The sequence below is a fragment of the Talpa occidentalis genome, unplaced genomic scaffold (assembly GCF_014898055.3).
Source record: "Talpa occidentalis isolate TD23 unplaced genomic scaffold, MPIMG_talOcc4v2.1 talOcc4.4, whole genome shotgun sequence".
Taxonomy (NCBI): Eukaryota; Metazoa; Chordata; class Mammalia; order Eulipotyphla; family Talpidae; genus Talpa; species Talpa occidentalis.
The window spans coordinates 42,322,244-42,338,740 of record NW_023604295.1 but is presented as its reverse complement, the minus strand read 5'-3'; the positions used below and the strand labels follow the sequence as shown (position 1 = coordinate 42,338,740).

The window sequence follows — 16,497 nt, the reverse complement described above, 5'->3', positions numbered from 1 at the left end:
GCTTCTCTTTTTCAAGATTAATTTGCGGACTAAATGCGATATTCCATAAAACATTTAGCACAATATAAGTTCTTGGATATTGATTGGTAATCAGTATTAATTACCCACTATACCCTACTTTAAATCCAAGATGTGCCTTACCCTAGTGTAACTGTTTTTCCAGAGAGTGAATTTACAGGATTATGACCAGTACTTTTAAAAAAGGATATTCAACAGAAAACAAATAAGGACTAAAATAAGGGTAAGTATTGTTTCAAAAATCTATTTTTAGGTACACATACACTCATACTCTCCCTCTCTCTCTCTCTCTCTCTCTCTCTCTCTACTCTCCCTCTCTCTCTCTCTCTCTCTCTCTCTCTCTCTCTAACTGAACCTGTAGTTTTTTCTATGTTGTCTTCCCTATGTAATCACCAACAGAGTATATCTGGCTCTTCCTCAAGGCACAACAGCATTTTGTGCAGAACCTTACAATACTTACTAGACTATACTTGTTTACAAGTTTCTCTCCCATTAAAATATAAACTCCAAGGAAAATGCCTTATATTTTTGTATTTCTGCTATCTGAGAAATACTGCAGGTTTGGTATATTTCTGAATGAGTAAATCAACAAATTTTAACAGGATTAAAAACATACAAAATGCATTTATCATTATCTGATCAGGTTTTAATAAATTAATAAATGTTTGATTAATAAATGTTTGCTTAAGAAACTAAAATATGTGATGTGCATAATAAGCTTTCAAAAAGTAGGACATCAAAGTATACAGATGTGCTGCACAGTTCAAGCTTTATTTAAGCAAACCAGTCACATTCATGCTTCTTTCTTAAGGACAAATAAAGTTACCAGGCAGAAAGAAAAGGTGGTAAGATGAATTGCCCACAAAACTTTCACAGATAACTACAGGTACCATGAAAACACATCTAAATAACACCCAGCAGGTAACTTGCTTCAGTACTTATATAGAGAAATATGAAGAACTGCAATGTTTTCAATATTCATAAATTTTCATTATCATTCTCAATTGTGTTTAAATGTAAGAACCAACTATACAAGTCCACCAATTCTGCTTTTATTCTATCACAAAATAGCAAAACACTGGAAATAAATTCTAAAAAAACTTTTCACCATGCTTAGATACATTAAAGATCACACTTTACAATTTACTAAATCAAAGTTACATATAAAAGTTGGTTTTAAATTTGTCAAAAGGTAGACCGAAGTTTGCTCTCAAATGAGACTTTACTTTTTAAGGTTTGGGTTCCTTTATAGTGATCTTTTGAAATATTTATTTCTAAATCATTAACAACTGAAAAATTGGAAGTTTTCAACTTTTTAAAATTACACCTCTGTTGATATATAGTAGCTACATACATGAAATTGGGAGGAAAAAAAGAGAATGGTGTCACTATTTTAGGACTCAAGGTTTTTTTCATTCTCCCCCAGGCTAATTAATACGAATGATAACTTTACTTACTCTAAACTTGTTAAACATTTAAAGAAACAGTTATTGAACAAAACTTACTTCCCTTTGTCACTTTAAACACACATTTTAAGTTATTATGAAAACTCTATATCAAAGTAATTTATTGAACTTGGACATTAAAGCCAAGTCTTAACAGGTAACACTGATTTACTGAAGAAAAAAAAATGAGCTATGAGAAAGCATAAGAAACAAACTGATGAAAGCAGCAGCAGCTGTTGCTACTTATTAAAAATTCTTCCTTATAGTTGAAATGGCAATTTTAATGACCCTAGTAAAAATGGCAACACTCACCAGTATGAATCTTCTCATGTCTCTGTAGCAGGTACTTCTGTATGAAACGCATGTCACATTGACTACATTGAAATGGTTTTTCGCCTTAAAATAATTTCACATCCATAAATTAGTTATTGGATAAGATACAGTTTGTAGTTACTATTTATGAGGATAGGTAAATCTTAGAAGCTCAAATTCTGGAAAATTCTGAAAGTATCCATACAATTTTTTAAAAAATGTTCATTAACAGAATTTTATTTCCTCTAAGTATTTTCTTCAAAATTTTAAAATTCATTCTCATAATCACACAAAAAATGAGATTAATTATGATCTATATTCTTCCATGGAGAAAAAAAGGAAATAAAGCAATTTAAAATAGGATTTTAAATTCACTAGCCTAGAAATGACTCTACAGGTTATGAAATGTGTCAAACATTTCTTCCATTTTATCTGAAAGAAGATTCACCCACCCTGCTCTTTCTCCATCAGTGATCATCCCACCATGCTCTTTCACTTATTATCTAAAGAGCCATCAGAACTTCCTAACCATCCTTTCTTTTTTAAATTCTGTCTTTTCAAACATTTCCTCTCTGCTAGAGATCTTCCTTAAAGGAAAGTATTCTTTGGTCTGCTCTAAGCAAAGTTAGTTTCTAGAAATCCTGAAACACTCCCACCTTAGCAGCTTCCATCTTTTTTACCACACCTTGATAGAGTAGCTACACTATGTCTCAAATTCTTCACCACCTACTTGTGCTTTAACCTTTATAATTTGTTTTCTTAAAAGCAACTCCTGATCTCCTTGCTATTTACTCAGGTCACTATCCCTCTCTATCCACTCTGAAATTTGAGATACTGTTAATCATATCCTCGTAATTCTTCCTATTTCTGGCTCCCGGGACAGTTATCCTAGTTCATCAAAACTCCTTATTTCTCTATCTCTCCTGCTTCTTGCCAACCACCTCAATTCAACCTTCATACCTAGTATGTTTCTACAAAGATCTGCCATGAATCTTTAGTTCTGTTATCTACAATTTCGCTATTTTAACTACCATCTTATATCTTGATTCCCAAATTCATATTTTAGTCTCTATCTGGGCATCTTAAGTAGAAAAATAAAAATCAACAGACTTTAAAAAGTACATTCTTTATTTCTCACACTATACAGAACACTTTAAGCCAAATAAATGTCCAATTAATACTAAGTAATTTTGCACATCCATGCTAATTGTTTTCTCACTTAAAGTTTTTCCTGATTTCCTTACGATTTCCTTCATAGACTTCTTGTCTATGAAATCTCTCATTTGAAATGCCAAGTTAGCTACAGTTTTAGGAATGAATAACATTTACACGAAGATGAAAATAGCACAGATAATGATTTTAATGGCCATAAGCCCGTTCTAATTCAAGAAATACCTGTATGAATGAAGACATGTCTCTGTAAGTGATAGTTCGTTCTAAAGGCAGCATTGCAGTGCTCACAAACGTGAGATTTAGGGGTTTTCAAACCAAGTGATCCATCCTCATTTATTGTAAGAATCTAGTTTAAAAAAAGAGGGCAAAACAAAAGAAAAGTTTTTAAAACATAATACTAATTTATAAAAAAGATAATGCTTTTTAATGCAAGTAATGGTCACCAGAAATTATGAAATATTTTTTTTCCTAAATAATCTTGAGAAGGCTATTAGGTTATTAAAGTAATTATATCATTAGTTGTAGGAAAGTACAACATGACTCAATGTGAGTAACATCACTGATAAAATCTTGGAAGGTGGTTAAGTAAAATCTCAGCATTTTGCCCCCTCCTCTCTCATACTGGTATCTGAAAGAGTCTTCTTATGCATTCCCTGCTAGGGTGAACACAGCTTTATTTTCTATTTTCAAATTCTTACATATGCAAGACAAAAGTCATGTATTAGACATGATGTAACTATCGGTCAGTATAGTGAGAAAGCTCTTTATAATTTATATGGAAAGAGGTCCAATTTATTGCTAAGTTAAAAAAAAAAAACAACAAAATTTAGAATCCAGTATATAGTTTTACTAATTTTTTTATACACGGAAGTACATCATACAGGACTATTTATATATTTGATTGTCTATGCAAAAAAAAACTACTTGAGAAGAAGATACATAAAATAAACATAAGCTCAGTTGTGGCTAGTGAATTTGGCAGACAGGAGATAAACTAAAAGGGAGACTTTACATTGTACATACTTAAAATATTTTGAGGGAACCACAACCACATAAATGCTTACCTATTACACATCTCCTTTTTAAAAAAATTCAGAGAAACTAAGTTTTTGAATTATCCTAGGGTAGAATTAGCAGTTTAGAACCTCTCAGGTTATCTGAGGACTACCAAACTGTTGTTAAAAATATTCCTGAAAATGGGTGTTGAGTAAATAAATTAGAGAAGGTATGGGGAAGGAAAAGAAATGACAAAGAAATCAACTTTATTTTGGGAGGCTTCTTGAGGGCAAGAGCACTATGGCCCTGATCTGGATACTGCCTCTCTCATCAGACATGTGACATATTGAAAATAATTAATGATGCTTTTTTCTTTTTTCATTTTTGACGAGAGAAGAAAAGATGACAGGACATGATGTAAAAATAAGAAGAAAACTAGGAGATAAGGTGAGTAAAAGAAAGGTAAGTAAGAGAGAAACAATAAGAGGTCAGGCAAAGCTAGAGCTAAGAAATTGTGTGCCACATAGGCAGAGAAGTTTAAGAAACGACTTAATTCAAAAGTGATAAGACCTGTTAATACAAAGCTATGATCTTCTCTCAAACCAAGAAAAAGGGAGGTAAGAAAAAAGGAATAAAAAAAACCTTTTTTTTACTTAAATTCAGGAAAACAGTTCAGACTATACTGTATGCAAATCAACAGTAATTGTTATGCAAATTAAATGGGCATTTGGTTCTGGGCAAAATGCCAATGTGGTCAACAGTGCTTCAAAGTCTATGCACCAAAGTCACAGAGGGAACATTTGGCAGGAGAATGGAAGTGGGTGTCACAGTTTCCCGGGGAGAGTCAGTAGGAATGGAAAGTTTCATCTCTGGCCAGTCAGTCTAAAATGTTTTCAACCCCTCCAAGTCACAAAATAATATGCAAGTTAATACTCTGCAAAACAAAAAAAAGACACAAAAACCTTTAAATGTGATTCAAAGTATCTCTAACATAAAACAAATAATAAAAAGATGTTAAACATTTTATATGAAACAATTAAAATGATAGCACCATTTTTTTCACATATGGTGATAACAGGCAAGATCCAATTGCCAAAAAACATGGTAGCTAAATGGATTTCTGTGGCATAGCAACTGCAAGGAAAGGCTTTGTAAGGAGCAAATCTGGCCCAAATTACTTAATGTGAAACGGATGTAATTCTTAACCGTACAAAGCCCTTTGATGAAGAGTTAAGGGAGTTCTAAGTCATTGTTTCCCAGCAGCAGAGGTAATGCCTTTCTTTGGAACTCAAGCCTTAATACCAGTTGGATTTATGGATAAAACAACTAACACTGCCTTGTGAATAGCAGACCAAAATCTCTTGCATATTTGTAAGTTCAAAGACAGAAAAACCTAATTCTACTAAGACAATTTTTTCTTCCCTTTTTAGTCCAGAGTAATAAACAACTTATTTTAAAAACAGAGTAAAATTCATCTTGCCTCAGTTGAGTACCAGTGGCTCATTAATCCAATTTGTAATCTGCTTTCACTATAACCACCTGCTTTTGTCTGTTTTATTCACCTTTATATAACCTCAGTGTCCAAAATGGGCTCTGGAACATAATGAGAATAAATGTTTATTGACTTGGTTGGCTGCCTATCATCCACACCAAACACTTTATACTTTTTTAAAAGTTTTGCCCAAAAGTGGCATTTTTCAAAGTTACAAAGCAGTGCTATTGAGAGTTAGGTATGCAAAGAACAAAGTCCTTACTAGCAGAATTGTCACATTATTAAAGGCAAATTTTACTTCCTTGTTATAGACTTAGCTTTTTTTATTCACACCCTTGTAATATCTCTAGTAGAAGTAATCTATCAGTTAAACTTTTGGAGAAATCTGTAATATTACAGGGACTAGGCAATCAGGCTTTATCAAGAATGAAAAAATTAGTAATAGTCTAAATAATACTCAACATACTTGATTTTTCTCTTAACTGACTAATAATAAATTTAAAATGGAAGTTTTCAGTGAAAAAAAATGCAATACCAAAGGAACTCCTCAATGTGCTTTTTTAATTTCATGGTCCATTAGTAGATATATTTTTTTGTTCTGAATCACATCTGTTCCCAGTTAGCTACCCTTATATATGGTGATATTTATTTTAAATAATATACTAATTTTACTCAAACAAAGCAATAAACACTTATCTGTTCAACTAATGATTTTCCATTTGTCAAAGGTCACAGCCAGTGAATAAATGAAAACTGACAACCCTCAATAAAAAAGTTGCTCTTTTAAAAAGACAGACATCATTTCCCCTAATCTACATTATGTATACCATGTATTTATTACTGAAATTATTAAAAGATGTTCTCAACTAATGATTATAGTTTTAGTATACATTCCTAAATTGTTTCTAAACCACCAAAACCTAAAAGACAATTTAGAGAAGACAGTTTGATTTCTCACAGCTGTTTTATCACAACTGGGAATTAGGAGTAACTTCTTTCAAAATTCTCTCTTCTCTCCAAATCCAAAAGGAAAAAGTGTACAACCCCGAATACATATAACAAAATAACAATTGTTCAAACCAATAACCATCACATCTCTACCATTCTAACAGCCCACCCTCATGTTGTCACTTCCTTTTGTTCTTTGGGATTTTTGCCTCTCAATTACTTTTAGATTTTACATATTATCAGTTTCATTTTTAAATTGTTAAGTTCAGACTGTACTGACTATATCATAAACATGATCTATTTACTAATGTTTGGCATCAGCTGACCTTGAGTTTTAGAAAAAACTAGGTATTTCCTGTTTCCTAAATATTAGTAAATATTTCCTTTGCCTAAATATTAGGCAAAGAAGTATATGATATTTTTAAAAGATTTGTATCAAAATACTTTTAAAAGTTAATGCTCAGTGATAATTCCCTGGGAAATTTAGATAAAGTACTACTAGAGTACTTTACTAATTTTTTTCTTTGTTTTTCTTTCAAGTACTATTCTATATGCCTATCCCTGGTTTGATAATCAGTTCTTCACCTTCAAAGCAATTTCTTCCACAGAGAAGTTAACACGTAGGGTACCATATGACAAATGCCTGGTATATCTATTTTTCTGTCCCTTTTAATTACTATTTCTTCATTTTATGTGATCAATGCAATTTACACCCTATTAAAAAAAATCACATTTTCCCACCCTGAGAATCAACAGTGGATAATAAATTGCTAGGAAAGAAATCTCTGTATAATTTATAATCTATTTGAATTATGGAATGTCTTCCTTCCTCAATTCAGTATAACTTTGAATAATCAATTTCTACTCAGAAAAATTGAAGTGGTTACAACAAGCAAGCCCAATTCCGGTCTTCAGCACCAGATAAAAGATCCCAGCACACAATATGCATATAAATTAATTTGCTAAGAGAATAATGAAGGATATACATTTCAGAATGAGAAGTAATTATATTCTGGCTCTGTCTCATTCAATCATTAAAGAGTTTGAAGAAACTTATAAAATGTATACCATACTGAGTTAAGCTAATATTGTTATATACTACTAAAAAAGGAGGAATGTTAACTCAACAATCCTCCCAAAATTTTTCTGTGGTAGGAAACATTATCTCCTAATACACATAACAAGTCAACAGCAAAGTCAGGTAGTAACAACTCATTTATCCAGACACTTCGAGTATCAAGATTTGCGATTCTCAAGCTTAAGTATATACTACAATTACAATGCACTCTAAAATACAAATGAAAATCCCCTGATCAAGATCTGCAGGGATGGGGCCTGGGTATTTACAACTAGAAAAGCCCTAGAGGTGACTATAATCAGAGCCAGGAGAGAGAACTACTGATATGAATGCAGTGAGACTGAACTGAATTAAGTTTAGTAAGACTTTTCATTCATTTCTAATAACTTTAGTTTTCTGTAGTCCTACTCTAAAACAAAACAAAACAAGATTTAAAAGGGCAATAGAAAGTGCTGTTAAGTGCTCGCACCAGTGGAGCAATGTAAAAAATGAATAGCACATCAGGAAGAAGTGAGAGAGAGAGAAGCAGAGATAACCAGTCAAAAAATACTTAAAAGTTTTAGCAGTTGAGGGCCTCCCTGGTGGTGCAGCGGGCTGAGCACCCCGGTGTGGAGCTGTCCGCAGCCTCTGCAGCACGGACTTCTGGCCGGCCAGGGAGATTCCCACATGGCACGGCAGACCTCTCCTGTCTCGCCCACTGTTCCCCTCAGCAGTGTCTTTGGTCTGTCTGCCTGTTTTGCTCCCCGCTCTGTCTCTGGTGAATTCTCTCACCCTCCCGCCCCTCTGACCTGTACCCAGTTCTTGGATAAATAAAATCTTAAAAAAAAAGAAAGAAAGAAAGAAAATAGACTCTTCTGTCTATGAATGTGAAAAAAAAGTTTTAGCAGTCAAGAGTTTTCAAAGTGGGGTGGGGTGGGGGGCGAAAGGAAGCCTTAAGACATCAGTCTTCTCAGAAGGCTTCATTATAATATGTATGACCTTTAAAAATTATTTACAAACCACCTGATGGGGAAGCAATCCAAAAAGTACATTATTATAGAAACTGTTCTTAAGATCTCAAGTTTAAAAATTTGGGTAAAAGTTACCAGATAAATTAAAACATTAGTTATATATGAACGAAAACGGTCTGGGGGAGTTTTTTATTGTTTAGTTTCATGTTGTATATTTGAAAAGAAAATTATTACCTTTAAAATACAAAAAATTGAGCAAACGAAAAAAAAAATTATTTACAACACCACCCCCAAGACATTAAAAGCTGAATCTTGTTCAAATGCACTATAATTTGAAAAGAAAAAAATATCACATTAAAGATTCCCATCAAAGTGATGTAAAATAATATTTGACATTTGAAAGGGACAGGCTTTTATTGTGTAGAAAATTTACTTTAATAAAAATAGCATATTATTAAATAATTTAACCTAGATAACATAACCTAGCCTGATTTCCCTATTCTTTAGACATGTTGCCAAATGTATTTTGGCAACTTTCAAGTATCAAATTTACCTTGAGGTGACTGTGCTGTGTGCCATATGACAAAAACTCAAAAGCAATTGTTCTTTAAAATCCATGGCAGCTAAAGGTAACATGACATTATATTACTTCTCACTATAAAGCTTATCTTGAAGGGAGCCACATTTATATAGCTGTAAAAGGTCTGATACTTTTACCAAAAGTCTATCACTTTAGTTATACATCTTGTACAAATTCCCAATCTAATATGACAGTGGTGAAACATACCCAAATTATTGATAATGGTAAAATTCAAGATTTGGAAAAGATACTGGGAGAATTTATTATTTATTACAATAAATTACAGTCCACTGAGGAACAAACTGCTTTTAGGGAATTTGAAACAAGTAACACAATGATTTATAAACGTGATAAGTTTTTCTTATTCTCCACAAAGTGCAGAGTTACTCTAATGAAAAATCTAAAATGTGAATTTCTAAACACATGTCTGAGAAATAGAAAATAACTCATTGGTTATGCCCAAAGTTTTATGACTCTAAAGACAAAAATCATTCATCTGGAGACTATAGACTGATCTTAAAAACAGTCTAAAACCATTCTTTGTCCCAATGCATGTGACATGTAAGGATGATTTAAAAATAATTTTTTAAATAATTTTCGCTCACTCCTGTCTGCCATACATTATTTCTAGTCACTATGAATTCCCTTCAAAAATTACCCTAAAACATTTGCCTATATACAAAATATTTAGAAGAGACCAAATATTTCACCCAGCAACACAAAGATATATACTTAAATACCCTTAGAAATATTAAAAATGAATTTTAGCTATCTCAAATTAAAAAAGGAAATGCCTTACACTGCAAAAAACTTTTTTTTCCACACTGTAAAAATTTTATGTGTATTTAGAAATACCTATAACGTATCACTAAGATTCCACATAACACCTAAGAATAGTCAGAATTTCACATTACTCAAAAACAGTACCAGAAAAAGGACAATAAAATAATAAGGAAAATGTAGAATGTTTATATGTGTGGAGATATATATATATATATATATATATATATATAAATAATTTTTAAAGACTTAGAACACCAGCAGTGAACCCAAAGTAACATAATCAATATAGAGGTTTAAAAATGAACTTTTTTCTCAAAAGCTGGTATTGTTCTACATGTGAAGAACTTGATTTATTAATATAAATAACAAAAAAAAGTATCATATAAACTATTGAGAAAAAACATTAGGCCCAAGGAAAATAGAAGCGAAAGAGTGAAAGGGAGGGAGGAAGAAGTTAAAAATGTCAAATATAAAATGCTACCAATTATGATCAACAGAGTTTAGTATAACCAATAACTAAATAAACTAAAATTTCCTTGTATTATAAATTTCATTAACTATAATGTGATGCCCATCTCAAGTTAAAAAAAAAAGCAGTCATACTCAGGGCCAGTAAGTGTGGAGAGATACGCCTTAGTTCCACTGGAGATAGCAACGTAACTAGTACAACATTACTGGATGAATAACATTATCAAGAAACCTTTATAAAACTTCATGTCCTCTGATTCAGTAGTACACAAAGATTTTTACACAAATATTTTAAGAACAGCATGATTTAAAATGAAGGCAAAGAGAATACAACTTTCCAACAACGTAGCAACCACAACTATAGTGTGATATATCAAAAATAATATATTACAGAACAAATAAAACCTTTATAAAAGTCATTAATACTTTGGAATGTAGAACAAGCTTATATACACTTTTAAGTGTTAAAAAAGAAGAGCTTACGTCAATCCATACACATACACAAATTTGAAAGATAGAAAGGGAAGAAAATGGCAGAAAACTAAGGTAATTAATGCCAGGAAATGCGACTATGATTATTTTAGTCTCTATAATTTTCAAAATTTTCTATAGTAGACATACTTATATATATTCTAAAGCAGTGATATTTTGGTAAGTGTTTAACAACCAATTAGAGTATCAGAGAGACTGGGAAGTACCTGTTACTTCTATGGAGTAAATAGTCTCACCATGGCTAAGTTTATGCTACCAAGCGTAAAATTTCCGAAAATTTGGCAATCAGTTCTGGCAGGCAAGTACAAGCTGACTCCAGCATACCACTGAGTCAGAAGTAAACAAAACACACAAATAATGGTTATGATGATGATTGAAATCATAAATGTGGAAAAAGCAACCATCAAAATTAAAAGGTCATGTTATATACGATACTTTAAAATAGGATCTCTTTATGCTTGCGATATAATTTTTTTAAAGAAAACCTTCATTATATGAGGGGAGAGAACAAAAGATGAAAATTAACCATAAAAATGTAAATATTCAATTCAGAATGCTATATAAAGTCAACTAATACTGTACTGAAGGGAGAGAGAGTACTGAAAAAGTGGGGGCAGTGAGGAACACTGTACTGAAGAGCAGGCAAAGCCTAACAGCATTTTTCTGGGTCACTTGTCCATTTACTACTTTAGTCATTTACACATAAAGTATTTACTGAGGGCCTATACTACCTACTATACTATACCAGGCTCTCGGGATACAGTCATGAATAAACTAAGGTTCATGTCCTTATGGATCTTATAGTCTAGTTTACAGGTATCCCACAACCTGATTCCTGATGAATAAATTGATATTGATTTTCCTGAAACCTTAATGTTAAAATAAACAAAATTAATATGTGTGAGAAGCAAGGGCACTTCATACCATCTTTTTTTTAAAAAAAGAAATAACATGAGAAAAGTTTACTCCGAAATAAGACATGACGAAAGAGAAGTGAAAAAACTGAAGGCAATGGTCCACCACGTCTATGCAAGCATGCATTCCTTCCCTCCTCTAGGTGAGGCTACTACAACATGCCAACTTTACTAAGCCCTGTGACACTTTTATGTGTGCTTTATGATCCAGCCAGAGAGATTAACCAGTAAGATGAACCATAATATTAAATATTTTTGCAATTAAGATGTTAGGGACCACCACCTTAATATAGTCTCTTACTTTTGCAGGAGAACGTTGTTTCCGTTTCTTCTTTTTCTGTAAGTCTACTGGTTCTCTGATTTGCTTTTTGTCTCTTATCAGTTGCTCAGATACATCAGTAAAAGTGATTTCCTGCTTTACACTTATCTGTTAAAAAAAAAAAGGCCAATTTTATAATGAAACAAAAAGTCACCACGTGTTTAATACTACTAAACCTACACATAGGTATTCCCAGAGTGATTACTTGTGTGTGTGTTTGTGCAAACAGTGTACTTAAGAATTTACTAATGTGGGCCTCCCCTGGTGGCACAGGCGTTTGAGCGCAGCACTGTGAAGCTGTCCGCAGTCTCTGCAGTGCCAGTTCGATCCCGGCAGGCCAGCGAGGGTCCCACATGGTGAGCAAACCCCTCCTGTCTCGCCTGGTGCTCCCCTCAGCAGTGTATTTCGTCAGTCTGCCTGTTCTATTCCCCACTCTGTCTCTGGTGAATCCTCTCACCCTCTGGCAAATCTGGCCTGTACCCCAGTTCTTCTATAAATAAATAGAATTTACTAATGGACAGTTGAAAAATTTACTAATGGACAGTTGAAAAATAAGAGTCAAGAATATATAAATTAAGGAACAAACTAAAAATGTACAAGAAAAAAGAAAGATTAATAATGACCTAAGTGAACAACGATATTGTAAAGGATACACTTGGACTTTAACTGGTCAACTTAATAGAGTTTATAAACACATGCTGATTTTCAATGATGCACACCCAAAATTTATGATTTTATAATCATAGAGAAAACTCTTTCCTTAAAGGAAAAAAAAAAAAAAAGGTGACCTGGAAAAAGACAATTGTAAGGCCTAGCAAAATAAAGCAGATGTCAATTTCATTTCCACATTTAAGAAACTGAAAAGCACCAAAAAATTTTAAAAGTTGAATTTCAAAAATCCATAAAAAACTGGGGGGTGTCCCAAAAACACAAAGGGGGATCACAACCGGCTTTCCATTAATTTACGAAATAGCACAAAAACACAAAATGCTAAAAGGTAACCTACACAAAAGACTACAACAAACAATGTAAATTTCATCATCTTTAAACGTAACACTTTTTTTTAAAAAGATTTATTTATTTATTTATACAAGCACTGGGTACAGTCAGAAGTGCAGGAGGGTGAGAGAATTCACCAGAGCCAGAGCGGGGAACAGAGCAGGCAGAAGGACCGAAGTACACTGCTGAGGGGAGCAGCGGGAGGCAGGAAAGGTCTGCGTGCCTTGTGGGACCCTCCTCAGGTGGCCGGGGAGCAGCAGGGGATCGAACCGGTGCTGCTGAGGCTGCGGGCAGCTTCACAACCCAGAGCTCAACCGCTGCGCCACCGGGGAGGCCCTAAGCTTAACACTTTTGACAGTGCATCTTAGCCTGTATTTCCCTGGCCTCTACAACAAATCATCCATTACCAAGTATGTGTTTATAGAATTATGTATGGTTTTAGGCTACTGCTATATATAAGGCAAGATGCTAATTACATAATAAATACAAAAATACTACAAGAAACATTAAGATGTCCACAATATCATTCCATCTTTAGATCTCAGTTCTCACAAATACGAATTGCTTGTCTTAAAAAAACAGACCAAAGTTCTAAGAACGCTAATTAGTAGTGTTGACTCTCATAAGAACTGAGAATCGTCCTTCTAACTGCTATATTTTCATTCTACTCTTGAAAACACACAAATCCTAAACTAAGAAACTTTCAACTCAACAGGCAATGTAATGTATTAAAAATCCCTGACCCTTCCACCATGTACGGACACAACGACAATCTGCAACATAGAAGGTCTTCCTTCATTCTACCATGCTGACATTCTGATCTCTAATTTCCTGTCTTCCGAACTTTTAAAAATAAATTTCTATTATTTGCAAGGTTTAAAAAAAATGATAATAATCTGGGAAGTACAAAGTGCCAATGGTTACATTAAAAAACACAACTAATCACAATTATGGACATCTTACAGATTAATGGTGTAAAGATTGTATAAAGACAGATGATCAGAAGGGGTTCATGAGGAAAATAAAACATAATCCAGGAATTTCAGGATGGCAAAATAAAAATTGAAAGCCTTCATAAATTCCTAATATGTAGGCAAAGTAAGAATCACAAATCAAGGAGAACCTTGGTGCAAAAACATTGTACTTAGCCAGTAATTCTATCAGGTTATAGAACAGTACTAGTGACTTATGCCTTCTTTGTTATCATTTGGAACATTATAAAGTAGCAAAATCACCTTTACATAGCTTTGGGATAAAGACACGCTACTGTTTCTGAAGTGATGTTTACTGAAATATAACTACTTAGGTCAGGTATAAGAGAAATAACAAACTAAGCAGCTGGTTAATTGTGCTGCCCCATTTTGCAGGGGTACAAATAAGTGGTTCAAACATTTCTGTCAGCTTATTAATTGCAACTAAACCATGGAAATGCAGCATGCAACAATACAAAACAGAGAAACTCTTTAGTAAACATATCCAGTTAAGTGTAAGACAAATTCACAAATAAGTTCTGCAATTAACATCTATTCACAACCAAGGGAGTGGCTTTAATGTGCAAACAGTGAAAAAGATTAATACATGTATCTGAGCCTTCTAGTTATTTCTACATACATAGAAAGTGACTGTAGAAGTACCAGCATTTTTAAATGTAATGCATAATCCCCCTCCAAAGGAAAAAGGCTCAACAGAAAGATTCCAGATTCACATCATGATACATGATTAAATGTTTGTCCTTAAAAGAGCTCAATTTCCCCATCTTTTTTTCTTTTCTCCATCTTTTTTTCTATTTAACTTATCTTGTTGTCTTTTTCAGCTGTACTTTTCTGTTACTTTCTCCCCACCTTTTCCTATCTATGGTTATACTGACAGATCTCCTTCATCTCTCCATTCCTCTCCCCAGAAGATTAGAAAATGTATTCATATACAAAGCAGGTTAATTACCATTAAATTGTTTAATGTACCCTTTCAACTTTACAAACACCTAGGTAATATCTGTGACCTTTTCCCCTCACCCTCCAATATGCTATTAAATGTCCATCTTCCAGGACAGAAAAGTGACGTTTTATTTTCTAGTTTCCTTGTTGATTTTTGACAAGGGAGGGTATACTAGTATAGATATGGTTTTAGAATCACCTGGATAGCTCAAGTATGTCCTCCAGTAATTCTTTCAAAGAGAGAATTCAAAAAATAAATTTTCTGAATTCTTCAATAGCATCACCTTTGTTTTACCCTTAAAAGTAAGTGCCAACTTGGCTGGGTATAGGATAATTAAAACCTTTTTCCTATGTTATATGATCCAGTCTAAGTTACTTAAAAAAGATGTTTACAAATCCCAAAACATAAATACATAGATATAACAAGACAGCCAAAAATAGCAAGGTGAAAAAGTATGGGAAAACCGAAGTCTTCCTTGGCTCAAGAAAGACTACAAAAATCCACGAAAATTTCTTAAGCATGACAAAAAAAAATAACTCATTAAGTTGTCTACCCTTTTTTTAAAAAAAGATTTATTTTTATGTATGCATACAAGAACTGGGGTGTAGACCAGAGGTGCGGGAGCGGGCTGTGGTGAGAGGAGTCACCAGACACAGAGTGGGGAGCAGAACAGGCAGATCTACTGAAACAACACTGCTGAGGGGAGCAGCAGGAAAGACAGGAGAGGTCTGTTGAGCCATGTGTGTTGGCTCCCTGACGGGAATCAAACTCATACCACAGTGGCTGGCGTTAGCTTGATAGCTTGATTGGACTGAGACTAAACCCTCAAGGAAGCCCCACCCTTTTCTTCAGAACTGTCTTTAAAAGAAAACCAAATTTTCAAAACCAAACTATAATTAACCAAAGCAGGCATCAGCAGATATGTAGTATTTGGAGACTGACTTGCTATGACAGTATCAATAAAACCAACAGACTAGGAAATATACCAGAATTTTTAAATTAAAAAAAAAAAAAAAACTTCTCGGTTCTTGCCCCACAATTTATGCTTTCCCATTCTACCCAGTCCTATACGCAGGCTCATGCCCACATTTGAGGACCTGGATTTCAATACCACTTGTACTACCAACCAAGAAATACCATCAACACTGTCAATCACCCCACTCATTTTTCTTTCATATTATTTGACTAAACCCAGATATTTCTCCACCTAAAACTCTAAGACCACTGGTTTATACACCAATGAAAGCATTCCCTCTGGGTCTCCTACTCTGAGACTATAAAAGTCATGAGGCATGACTCCTATATCGTGTAATGTTCCTCACCCCTTGCCACTACCAAAGCCAGTTCATTCTAGCTAGATAGAAAATTTATCTCTTAATTATCCTAATATTCTTACTTTTTCTCCCTCCCTCTCTCGCCACCTCCCTCTCTCTCACCCCCAACTTGAAATAGAAGTACCCTTCCCTTGTCTCTAACCACTAAGCCCAGAATCCAAAATGACTTTATCTTTTCAGACTCATCTCATGTCTAGCCCTAAAATAACTATCGTACTTTTATGTTTAATCATTTTATGCACTTGTATGTGGTTTTGATAT

General features: G+C 33.6%; 1 protein-coding gene across 9 annotated transcripts in view; it reads right to left on the bottom strand.

The window, feature by feature from the left end:
* The window catches only part of ZNF148 (zinc finger protein 148), a 126,695-nt gene that overhangs the window by 38,309 nt on the left and 71,889 nt on the right, over positions 1 to 16,497 (bottom strand). For 8 of the 9 annotated variants that reach the window (XM_037525399.2, XM_054700499.1, XM_037525398.2 and 5 more), the window contains 3 exons: positions 11,951 to 12,076; positions 3,171 to 3,294; positions 1,776 to 1,859 (listed from right to left, as the gene is read on the bottom strand). In XM_037525399.2, coding sequence (XP_037381296.1) covers positions 1,776 to 1,859; positions 3,171 to 3,294; positions 11,951 to 12,076 — 334 coding nt within the window. Of the gene's footprint in view, positions 1 to 1,775; positions 1,860 to 3,170; positions 3,295 to 5,424; positions 5,495 to 11,950; positions 12,077 to 16,497 lie in introns of those variants that run through there. The other variant, XM_037525403.2, reaches the window with a different exon arrangement.